At 36.1% G+C, this 12501-nt stretch overlaps 1 protein-coding gene across 1 annotated transcript in view; it reads right to left on the reverse strand.

The window, feature by feature from the left end:
- Window positions 1-3948: 3948 nt before the first annotated feature.
- The window catches only part of CCDC122 (coiled-coil domain containing 122), a 26165-nt gene continuing 17612 nt past the window's right edge, over window positions 3949-12501 (reverse strand). The window contains exon 5 of the mRNA XM_010854607.1: window positions 3949-4098. Coding sequence (XP_010852909.1) covers window positions 3949-4098 — 150 coding nt within the window. The remainder of the gene's footprint in view (window positions 4099-12501) is intronic.

Below are 12501 nucleotides of genomic sequence, written 5' to 3' on the forward strand. Positions count from 1 at the left end.
TCACTGGGCGTGAATTAGTTAACACTATGGGGTCGCACAGACAGGACTGAAGCCACGCAGCAGCAGCAGCAGCAGCAGTCTCTAAAGACAAAACAACTCGGTTCTGCAGGATTGTTGGCTTTCTCTCACATCACACACACAATGAGGCACTATGCAATCAAGGAAAAATAAGTCTTGAGAGCACCTTGAGGAAGCTTCTCCGATATGGGCACAGGCATTACAAATTTCTGTTCTACATAAAACATTGTCACAGAGAATAATAAGTAGATGAGGGGGATGGTACGTCTCGACGTAAATGTTTTGGACAAGAGAAATTTGAAAATGTATCTTAGATGGGCAGCACATCATCATTGCCTCTAAATTACCCTGTGCTACGTGACTGAGCAATACTGCAAATATCTGTAATTTAAGTGTTTTATTCTGATTCTTACATGGTTGTTATGCCAGAGAGCTTTTTAAAACTATTTATCACGTTAACTCTGGTTTTGCTTTTGGAATACATCATCTAATTAATTAAGAGATTGAAGTTTCATTACTTCATGTCTGTCTTTACTGGGTTATGTCAGCAGCAACTCTGTCATTACTAAATCATATGCTATTTTTATGTTTCTCAAGATCTAGACCTCACAGTCATCATTTAAATAGAACATTACAGGGGAGAAAAAGCAATTTGAAGCATCCCATTCTTAGCTATGTATTGAATAAATCTATTCTGCTATTTTAGTATCTATTTCAGTTTATTTTTCCTTGTTTCGGTCATAGTTCAGTAACGTTCAGGAGAAAGTGCTATATGGTAAGCTAATGTGATATAGAAGATGCATTACTTACCTGCCAAATTTATCAGAAAAGTAAAAGAAAAAATCCTTCCCTTAGAAATACATTATAAATTTAAGTAAACAAATACAGGATAAGTTATTTATGACAGGCATATAACTTTTTCTGATCATTAGCTTTACTAATCATTAGCTTAATTTTTGAAAAATAAAATATTTATAGTACTGAAAACATGAGCAACTAATAAATCAGATAGTTTTTAGTTGAAAAACCACAAGCTTTTCTTAATCTACTGACTCTCCCTACCAAAAAAATAGTCCTAAATTTCCACAGTATTGATGGAGGCCTTAATTATTTTTATGGATGAATAAAAGATTCCAAGTTCAATTAATGAAAATGATATAGGAACTTTGCATGTTAACTGCTATACCCTATATGGCTCACACAGTAAACAATCTCTCTGCAATGCAGGAGACTCGGGTTCAATCCCTGGGTTGGGAAGATACCCTGCAGAAGGAAACAGCTACCCACTCCAGTACTCTTGCCTGGAGAATTCCAAGGACAGAGGAGCCTGGTGGGCAACACGACTGAGCAACTAACACTTTTCTTGTGAACTTTACAAGGTTCCAAAACAACCTTTATAAGTAGAATTTCACTTCCCTTGCAAAATGCTTTACTAATACTAACTTGCATGCACTGTTATCTATGGATCTAAGTGCTTTAAAAAAAGACATTTTTATAACAGTTGTAGGTTTACAACAAAATTGAGAGAAAGAGGTTTCCCATATACTTCCTGTTCCCACACATGTGTAGGCCCCCCATTTATTAACATTACTCACCAGAATGGCACATTTTTTTAAACCAAGGGTAAACCTACCTCAAAATCACCCAAAGGCCACAGTTTACCTTAGGATTCACCCTTGGGGTTGTACATTCTATGCATTTGGACAAATGTACAATGACATATCCATCATTATGGTATCATACAAAATATTTTCAACGCCTCCCCCAAAATTCTTTATGTTCTGCCTAATCATCTCTCCTCTAACCCCTCACCCCCTAGTGACCCTGGCAACCCCTGGTCTTTTTGCTGTCTCCTTAGTTTTGCCTTTTCCAGAATGTCATATAGTTGAACTTAGGTAACCTTTTCAGATTGGCTTCTTTCACTTAGTAATATACACTGAAGTTTTGTCATATCTTTTCATTGGTTGATAATATTTCTTTCTTAAGCCCTGAATAATATTCCATTATTTGCCTGTAAAACAGCTTATTTACTCATTCACCTACTGAAGGTCATCTTGGCTGCTTCCAAGTTTTGGCAATTATGAAAAAAAGCTGCCATAATCATCATAATCATGTGATTTGGTGTGGACATTGGTTTTCTATACTCCTTTGGATAAATACCAAAGAGTGTGACTGCAGGACCATATCTTAAGAGTATGATTAGTTTCGTAAGAAACTGCCAAAGAGTCTTCTAAAATGACTTGCCTTCCCAGCAGCAATAAATGAAGTCTCTGTTGCTCCGCATTCTCATCAACATTTGGCGGTGCTGGTGTTCCAGCTTTTGGCCATTCTAATAGGTATATGGCAGTACCTCATTGATTTATTTCTCATTTCCCTGATGACATTTCATGTGGAGCATCTTTTCATGTGCTTATTTGCCATCTGTATATCTTCTCTGGTGAGGCATCTGTTAAGGTCTCTGGCCCATTTTTTAATCTGGTTATTTGTTTTCTTATTGCTGAGTTTTAAAATTTTACTTTATATTTTAAATAATGGTTCTTTACCAGGTTTGTCTTTTGCAAATATTTTCTTTCAGTCAATGGCTCGTCTTATCACTCTCTTGACAGTGTCTGTTACAGAGCAGACATTTTTAATTTTAATGACGTCTAGCTCTTCAATTATTTCTTTCATGAGTTGTGCCTTTGGTGTTGTATCTAAGAAGGACATCCCTATGTCGATGGTCATCTAGGTTTTCTCCTATGTATCTTCTATCAGTTTAATAATCTTGCATTTTGAAGTTATGTCTGTGATCTAGTAACCTTAACCCTAGTCCTAAAAAAGTAGCAAGAAAAAAAAAAAAACCCTAGTTCTGAGTCATGGACCAAAGCTGACTGTGTTACAACATAAGCCACTTGAAGTGTTAGCCGTGATTAGCCATGCAAATTCCTAATAGGACTACAATTATTAGGCATAATAAGATTATTAATATCAGGTTTTAAATCAGCTATAATCTAACTGAGTCTTTGCACATAGATAAGTGAGGACAAAATAGACCTGAGATACTTGTTTAATGTTATTGCTTTGGACTCATTAAATCCTAAAAGAGAGCATTTTAAAATCATATCTTAAATAATTAATAATTTATTTCTGCTTCTAAAAATTTGACTCAATGGAGCCACAAGAAGGAACGCTTTTACTCTAGAAGTGACAAATTAAGTATTGATTTGTGGCTGTGGACATACATGAGAAAAAATACATGCTATTCTACATTGGCTAACATTCATTTTTCAAGAGGTAGTATGTTTGTCTTACATGATGCTATAACTTGAATTTAGTTATAAAATAGTAAGAATGTATAGACAGAAAAGTGAACAAAAGATTGTATACATTGCAAAGCTCTAAAGTACATTTATCCAACAGCAAAGAAAAAATGATTGTTACCTTCTGGATAAAGGAGAAAACTAAGTAAATATCGAAAGCCTTGAATACATGACAACATTATAATAAATGTCAATATTTATGGACTTCTTTGAAGCCAAGGTAAAAGAGCAGGTTGTCTGAAACAGACAACCATTTAAAATACCTTAAAAATTCAAATCATTGAAAATGCAAGTGCTTCTTTCTTCTAAATGTTTGCTTCATATAATAGTGAAGGCAACATGTTTATAAATAGGCATTGATGAGTTCAGGACATCTTATACACTCAAAATATTCATACAGAGTCTTTCACTATTCTGTGAGCCTTCCTACTGTCTCTCTATTGCTATCAATTATAGTGTTGGAAGGAACTTTAACAAAGAGATGACTGATTCAAAATAGGAGAAAATATATCTGTCCTTAAGACAACCCCTTGATAGTGGATGCTGTTGTTAAGACCCAAAGGATATTCTCACCTTTCTATCCCATAATTTTTGTGGCATAGTCCAGGCCCTACAACACCCTATAGCCATGCTAGTCTTTCATTCCAATACGTTTTCTCAGTTCAGCAGCGGTTTTTTCCAGCTGTTGGATGTTCCATTGCCATTGTCTTCTATTTGAGTGAAGCTTATTTACCTGACAGTGCAAACGCTTAAGAATTGCACTGTATCTTTTATGTTGTACCTATTAAAAGAAGAGCACATATCAACAGGGCTTGAGAAAGAAAAATAGTAAGCAGCCATAAAGGATATTTTGACTACTCTAAATAGGAAAGCACTCAATTAAAAATTACTTAATACATAATAATGTTAATAAAAAATAAATAGTAATTATAACTATTTATTCAATGCTTACTACATGTTAGATACTGTGATGAGAGCTTTTTACATATGATTAAACCCTCGTAATTCCTTATAAGGTAAAGATTATTATTCCTATTTTTGTATAAACTGAAGGTCAAAGAGTTTAAGTCACACACTCAAGGTTTCACAGCTGGTAAATGATGGTGTTTGGGATTTGAACCCAAGGAAAGCATTTGTGATGGAAGGCCTTCTACTTATCAAAGTAGTTTCCAGTTAAGAGATATATTTTTTTTTCCTGTATCAAGTGGTTCACTGAAATATAGACCCAACTGATCTAAAAGATCTGGGAAATAATGTAGGCCATTTTCCTGCCAGTAGGTCAGTATTTATACATGACACAGTACATATACCATATTTTGTTTATCCGTTCATCCATCTAAGGACATTTGGGTTGTTCCTATTTCTGGCTATTGGGACTAATGCTGCGATGAATGTGGGTGTATGAATATTCCTTTGAGAGACTGTTTTCAATTTTGGGGGGCATATACCCTGAAGTAGAACTGTTGGATCGTTTAATAATTCTATTTTGAGGAATTGCCATGCTGTTTTCTACTCTGGTTGTACTAGTTTACATTCTCACCAGCATGGAGGAGGGTTCCATTTCTACACATACTGAAAGTACTTTATACTATCTGCCTTTCTGGTCATAATCAGGGCCATCTTATGATGGTATGATGTGGTATTTCCTTTGAGTGTAACAGTGGTGTTGTGGTAAAATGTCCTTTTTAAATGAACTGATAGAATAATATTAATAGAATAACGGGACTGCGAAAGTTACCCCTTCATTCTCATATCTGATTAAGAGAGAGCTCTAGTCAATCAGGAAGGTGCTGCTGCTGCTGCTAAGTCGCTTCAGTCGTGTCCAACTCTGTGTGACCCCATAGACGGCAGCCCACCAGGCTCCCCCGTCCCTGGGATTCCCCAGGCAAGAACACTGGAGTGGCTTGCCATTTCCTTCTCCAGTGCATGAAAGTGAAAAGTCAAAGTGAAGTCACTTAGTCGTGTCCTACTCTTAGCAACCCCATGGACTGCAACCTACCAGGCTCCTCCTCTAGGTCAATACAAAAAAGAATCAATTTGTCAGAACACCAGGCCACATTTATCAAAGTAACTAATTTGCCAAAAAAGCTTATAGCTTAAGATGGCTGTAGAGAGACAAGACTCTGGGTTTCTGGGGCCTTAAGACTCTGCCCCAAGCTGTCTCCCCGTCTCTCTGTAACTCAGTTTTCCTTTCTACTGGGGCCCTTCTTCCTGGGACCCTCAGAGGAGCGCCCCCCTCTCTCTCAGAGCTCCTCCCTTAGTGAGCTCAGAGTTTCTTTACCTTTATCATGCCATGGCTCATTTTGATAGTATAGCAAGGACCACGAACTCCTTCTTAGAATGCTTTTAAATGTATAAAATATAATACACGGGATTACAAAAGAAATCAATTATATGGAAACACAGTTCTGTAGAGCATCAGGGGAACTAGGACAGAGACACTCTAGGTATTCCAAAATACTGATATAAAAACTCATCAACTAAGTCTTCACATAAATAACTAAAAACTTTATATATCTTTTGAAGTTTTCAGTTTTTTTAATTCTGAAAATTCAGATAGTTCATTCAAACTGGTGAACTAGGCCTCCTGATATGTTGGCAAAACAGAAACTGACTTTAAAAGAATTATAAATAAATTAGTAAACAGAAACATTATCATATTAGGTAATGAAACTATATTCAAAAGAAGATTTTAATATATCAAATATATTCAAAGGGATATATATCAAGTTGGGCTTCCTAGGTGGTGCTAGCAGTAAAGAATCCACCTGCCAATGCGGGAGACTTAAGGGATGTTGGTTTGATCCCTGGGTTAGGAAGATCTCCTGGAGTAGGAAATGGCACCTCACTCCAATATTCTTGCCTGGAAAAGTCCATGGGCAGAGGAGCATGGTGGGTTATAATATAAACTAAAGAAAGAATAATCCATCAGAAGGGATTATGTGAAGAACACAGCATAAAAATGGGCAAGTGAAGATAGTTCCCACTCAGTGACGCTCTGATAAGAATGACACTGTTATGGAGATTGGCTCCTTGAGTGTCCAGAGCCAGAGGTCAAGAGCACTCAAACTCAAGTGATGGACTTGATTCCCATGCTCAGTAACTAGCTTTATGATTATTTGGCTTCCAGTGTCATTTCCTCACAAGGAGAAGAAGCACTAATGACCGATACAAGTTTTCTGATTTCCTTGAGAGTTTTGTGCATTCTTGTAAATTAATAAACTGGCATTTGAGTTTTATATAGTTGCTATTTGTGAACTCTAGTAACACTTCTTTATATCTCCCCAATCCTGGGATACTTACAAGGTCAAGTTTCTAAGCTAATAAGGCTAAAAGGCAGTTTTGGCCGAGAAGTGACTTCGTAAAGGTGAAGGTCACATTGGGAGCTTTCTTGGAGGCCGGCCAATTGTTCAGCCTCTATAGGTATAATTCTGACTTTGGTAAGTGTCAATACTTAAACTTGAATACCATTATACACCTAAGGATGTAGTGGTTCTGTAGAAAATACAGCTTTTTTTTGCCTCTAGGAAATGGATACATTACTATTCTTATTTACTTATTGTTACCCTTGCGGCAGAAATGAGAATAATAATGAAGCAGGGGTGGTGCCCACAGAACACAGGGGTAACAAGAACTGCCTCTTCATTCCCTTCGCTCTAGACATACTTCACTTCCAGAATCTGAGTCCAGGTATGTTCTCATCTTAAGACCTCTGCACCTGTTTTTTTCCTTTGCCTGAAAAACTATTCCTCAGACTTTCATGACTAGCTCCATCACTTCTTTACATTATGTTCTGAAAGTTGAACGTACTCTGATTCCTGAGATAAACTTTGCCTGATCATGAGGTATTAACTTTTTTATATATACCAGGTATAGTAAATTTGAAAATATTTTGCATCTATGTTCATGAGGAACACTGGTCTGTAATTACTTTTCTGATAATGTTCCTGTTCATTTTGTGTGTCAGGGTTAGGCTGGCCTCCCAAAATAAGCTTGGAAGAGTTCCCACCTCAATTTTCTGAAAGATTTTGTATAATCTAGATATTATTTCTTCCTTAAATATGTGGTAGAATTTACCAGTGAGGTTATGTCAATCTTAAGCTTTCCTTATGGGAAGGGTTTTAATTATGAGCTCAATTTCATTGATTTCTAATTCATACCATTTATATAGCCTAATTTGAAATGGATCATAGAGCTAAACATAAAAGTAACTTCTTCCTGTGTTGATGATATGTGTATTTTTCAAGGAATTTGCCCATCTCATCTAAGCTGTCAAATTTATTGACATGAAGTTGTTTAAAAGAGGCTTTTATCACCTTTTTAAGTCTATAGGACCTAAAGTAGTAGCCCCACTATCCTCCTTTTTCTGATCAGTATTGTTACGGTTTATCGATTTTATCAGTCTTTTGGCTTTGTCAATTTTTCTGTTTTTCCATTTTCTGTTTCTTTCATTTCTACTATTTATTATGTCATTTCTCCCTATTTGCTATTGGCTTATTTTTCTAGTCCCCTATGATAGAAGCTTAGACAATTGTTTCTAAACCTTTTTCGTTTCTAATATACACATTTAAAGCTGCAAGTTTTCCTCTAAATACTGCTTTAATTGTACCTCACAATATTTATATGCTGTTTTCATTATCATTAAATTTAAAATATTTTCTAATAATTCTTGTGATTTCTTCTTTGACTCAAGGATTATTTATAATTGTGATGCTTAATTTCAAAATGTTGACGTATTTTCTAGCTTTGGAACTGTTACTGACTTCTAACTGAATTCTGTTGTGATTAAAGAACATATAATTCTTTGAAATTTATCATCCAGTATACTGTCTATCTTGGTGAAAGTTTCATGTACATTTGAAAACAAAGTATAATCAATAGTTGCTAGGTAGAGTATTTTATAAGTGGTAATTAAGTTTAGTTGGTAGATTAGTTGTTCAAATTTTCTATATGCTTGCTTATTGATTTTGTATATTGTTCTATCAATTACTCAAAAAAGTTAAGCTCTCTAGTATGACTGTAGATTTGTGTCTTTTTCTTTTTAATTTTGTCCATTTCTACTTCTGTATTTTGAAGCACTGTGATTAGGTAAATTTATATTTATTCAGTTCAGTTCAGTTCATTATTATTATTCATTTCTGACAAACTGACTGGGTCTCTTCAACTTTGGGGGTAGTCCATACCTTAGAATCTACTTGATATTAATATAGTCATGACCAGCTTTCTTAAGATTGATGTCTTCATAGTTTATCTTTTTCCATCTTTCAAATCATGTGTTTATATTCAAAATGTATCTCTTATGAAAAAGTTACGTTACCAAACTGTTTTTTCAATCCAATCTGAAAATTTTCCCCTTTTAATTGGATTTTTTAGTCCATTTACATTTGATGTAACTAATGGTATGCTTGGATTTAAGTCTACCATTTCAATATCTGTGTTCTATTAGTCTCTTTTGCCTTTTTTATTTCTTACTTATTTTCTCTCTTCAGAGTGGATCACAGGCTTAAATACAGAATGCAAAACCACAGATCTCCTAGGAGATAACACAGGAGAAACCTAGATGACCTTGGGTTTGGTGATGTTTTTTTACATACAACACTGAAGACATAATTCATGAAAGAAATAATTGATAAGCTGGACCTCATTAAGCCTTCTGCTCTATAAAAGATACTGTCAAGAGAATAAAACAAGACACAGACTGGGAGAAAATATTTCTAAAAGACGCATCTGATAACTGCTATTCAAAATGCACAACAAATTCTTAAAACACAACAATAAGAAAAAAAATAACCAGATTAAAAAATAGGCCAGAAACCTGAACAAACACCATATCAAAGAAGACAAACAAATGGTAAATAGGTATATGAAAATATGCCCAACAAGAAATGTCATTAGGGAAATGAAAATCAAAACAAGATATCACTACACATCTATTGGAAAGGCCAAAATCTGGAACACCAACAACATCAAATGCTAGTGAGGATTGTGAGCAATGGGAACTCTCTCCTTCATTGCTAGTGGGCATGAGAAATGGTCCAGCCACTTTGGGAGACAATTTGGCAATTTCCTACAAAACTAACCATATTCTACCACATGATCTAGCAATCATAATCTTTGGCATTTACCCAAAGTGCTTCCCTGGTGTCTCAGTGGTAAAGAATCTGCCTGCAAATGTAGGAGACTGCCTGCAATACAGGAGACCAATTTGATCCCTGGGTCAGGAAGTTCCTCTGGAGAAGGAAATGGCAACCCACTCCAGTATTCTTGCCTGGAAAATCCCATGGACAGATGAGCCTAGCAGTACAGTCCATAGGTTCACAAAGAGCTGGATACAACTGATCGACTAAACCAATTCAATTCAAGCAAGTTGAAAACTGATGTTTACACAAAAACAGATGTTTATAGCAGCTTTATTCATAATTTCTCAAACTTGGAAGCAACCAAGATGCCCTTCAGTAGGTGAAAAATAAACTGTTGTATATCCAGACAGGCTGGTTCCAAATTGGGAAAGGAGTATGTCAAGGCTGTATATTGTCACCCTGCTTATTTAACTTATATGCAGAATACATCATTAGAAATGCCAGGCTGGATGAAGCACAAGCTGGAATCAAGATTGCCAGGAGAAATATCAATAACCTCAGATACACAGATGACACCACACTGGTGAAAGTAAAGAGTAACTAAAGAGCCTCTTGATGAAAGTGAAAGAGGAGTGAAAAAGTTGGCTAAAACTTCAACATTCAGAAAACTAAGATCTTGGCATTCGGTCCCATCACTTCATGGCAAATAGACAGGGAAACAATAGAAACAGTAACAGACTTTATTTTGGGAGGCTCCAAAATCACTGCAGATGGTGACTGCAGCCATGAAATCAAAAGACGCTTACTCCTTGGAAGAAAAGCAATGACCAATCTCGACAGCATATTAAAAAGCAGAGACATTACTTTGCTGACAAATGTCCATCTAGTCAAAACTATGGTTTTTCCAGTAGTCATGTATGGATGTGAGATTTGGACCCTAAAGAAAGCTGACTGCTGAAGAATTGATGCTTTTAAACTGTGGTACTGGATAAGACTCTTGAGAGTCCTTTGGACTGCAAGGAGATCAAACCAGTCAATCCTAAAGGAAATCAGTACTGACTATTCATTGGAAGGACTGATGCTGAAGCTGAAACTCCAATACTTTGGCCACCTGATGCGAAGAACTAATTCATTGGAAAAGACCCTGATGCTTGGGAAGATTGAAGGCAGGAGGAGAAGGGGATGACAGAGGATGAGATGGTTGGATGGCATCACCAACTCAATGGACATGAGTTTGAGCAAACTCCGGGAGGTGGTGATGGTCAGGGAAGCGTGCTGCAGTCCATGGGGTCGCAGAGTCAGACACGACTGAGCCACTGAACTGAACTGAATTGATATCCAGACAATGGAATATTATTTAGCAATAAAAAGATAAATAAATAAAAGAAAAAATGAGCTATCAAGCCATGAAATGACACAAGGAACTTCAAATGCAATTACTAAGTGAAAGAAGCCAATCTGAAAAGGCCACAAAGTATATGATTCTAACTATATGACAGTCTGGAAAAGGTAAAACCATGGAGACAGTAGAACCATTTTTAGAAAAGATTGGGCTTTCCTGGTGGCTCAGATGTAAAGAATCAGCCTGCAATGCAGGAGACCTGGGTTCAATCCCTGGGTTGGGAAGATTCCCTGGAGAACGGACTGGCAGCCCACTCCAGTATTCTTGCCTGGGAAATTCCATGTACAGAGAAGCCTGGCAGGCTACAGTCCACGGGGTCACAAAGAGCTGGACACAACTGAGAGACTTTCAGGGCTTCCCTGGTTGCTCAGAAGGTAAAAAGATTGGGAGTAGAGTCCAAAAGATGTAGACTTATATTCTATTCTGTCTCTTACCACTAGCTATATAAAATTATACAAGTTATTTAAATTTTCTGAAATTCTGTAAAATATGTTACTATGAGAATTTAAATGGGATAGCTTTTAAAAAGTACTTGATCCAAACTCATTCTACGAGGCCACCATCACCCCAATACCAAAACCTGACAAAGATGCCACAAAAAAAGAAAACTACAGGCCAATATCACTGATGAACATAGATGAAAAAATCCTTAATAAAATTCTAGAAATCAGAATCCAACAATACATTAAAAAGATCATACACCATGACCAAGTGGGCTTTATCCCAGGGATGCAAGGATTCTTCAATATCCACAAATCAATCAATGTAATACACCACATTAACAAATTGAAAAATAAAAGCCATATGATTATCTCAATAGATGCAGAGAAAGCCTTTGATAAAATTCAACATCCATTTATAATAAAAACTCTCCAGAAAGCAGGAATAGAAGGAACATACCTCAATATAATAAAAGCTATATATGACAAACACACAGCAAACATTATCCTCAATGGTGAAAAATTGAAAGCATTTCCCCTAAAGTCAGGAATAAGACAAGGGTGCCCACTCTCACCACTACTATTCAGCATAGTTTTGGAAGTTTTGGCCACAGCAATCAGAGCAGAAAAAGAAATAAAAGGAATCCAGATTGGAAAAGAAGAAGTAAAACTCTCACTGTTTGCAGATGACATGATCCTCTACATAGAAAACCCTAAAGAATCCACCAGAAAATTACTAGAGCTAATCAATGAATATAGTAAAGTGGCAAGATATAAAATCAACACACAGAAATCCCTTGCATTCCTATACACTAATAATGAGAAAATAGAAAGAGAAATTAAGGAAACAATTCCATTCACCATTGCAACGAAAAGAATAAAATACTTAGGAATATATCTACCTAAAGAAACTAAAGACCTATATATAGAAAACTATAAAACACTGGTGAAAGAAATCAAAGAGGACACTAATAGATGGAGAAATATACCATGTTCATGGATTGGAAGAATCAATATAGTGAAAATGAGTATACTACCCAAAGCAATCTATAGATTCAATGCAATCCCTATCGAGCTACCAACGGTATTTTTCACAGAGCTATAACAAATAATTTCACAATTTGTATGGAAATACAAAAAACCTCGAATAGCCAAAGCAATCTTGAGAAAGAAGAATGGAAGTGGAGGAATCAACCTGCCTGACTTCAGGCTCTACTACAAAGCCACAGTCATCAAGACAGTATGGTACTGGCACAAAGACA

Source organism: Bison bison, unplaced genomic scaffold, assembly GCF_000754665.1.
Source record: "Bison bison bison isolate TAMUID 2011002044 unplaced genomic scaffold, Bison_UMD1.0 scf7180017864345, whole genome shotgun sequence".
In the NCBI taxonomy this organism is placed as follows: Eukaryota; Metazoa; Chordata; class Mammalia; order Artiodactyla; family Bovidae; genus Bison; species Bison bison.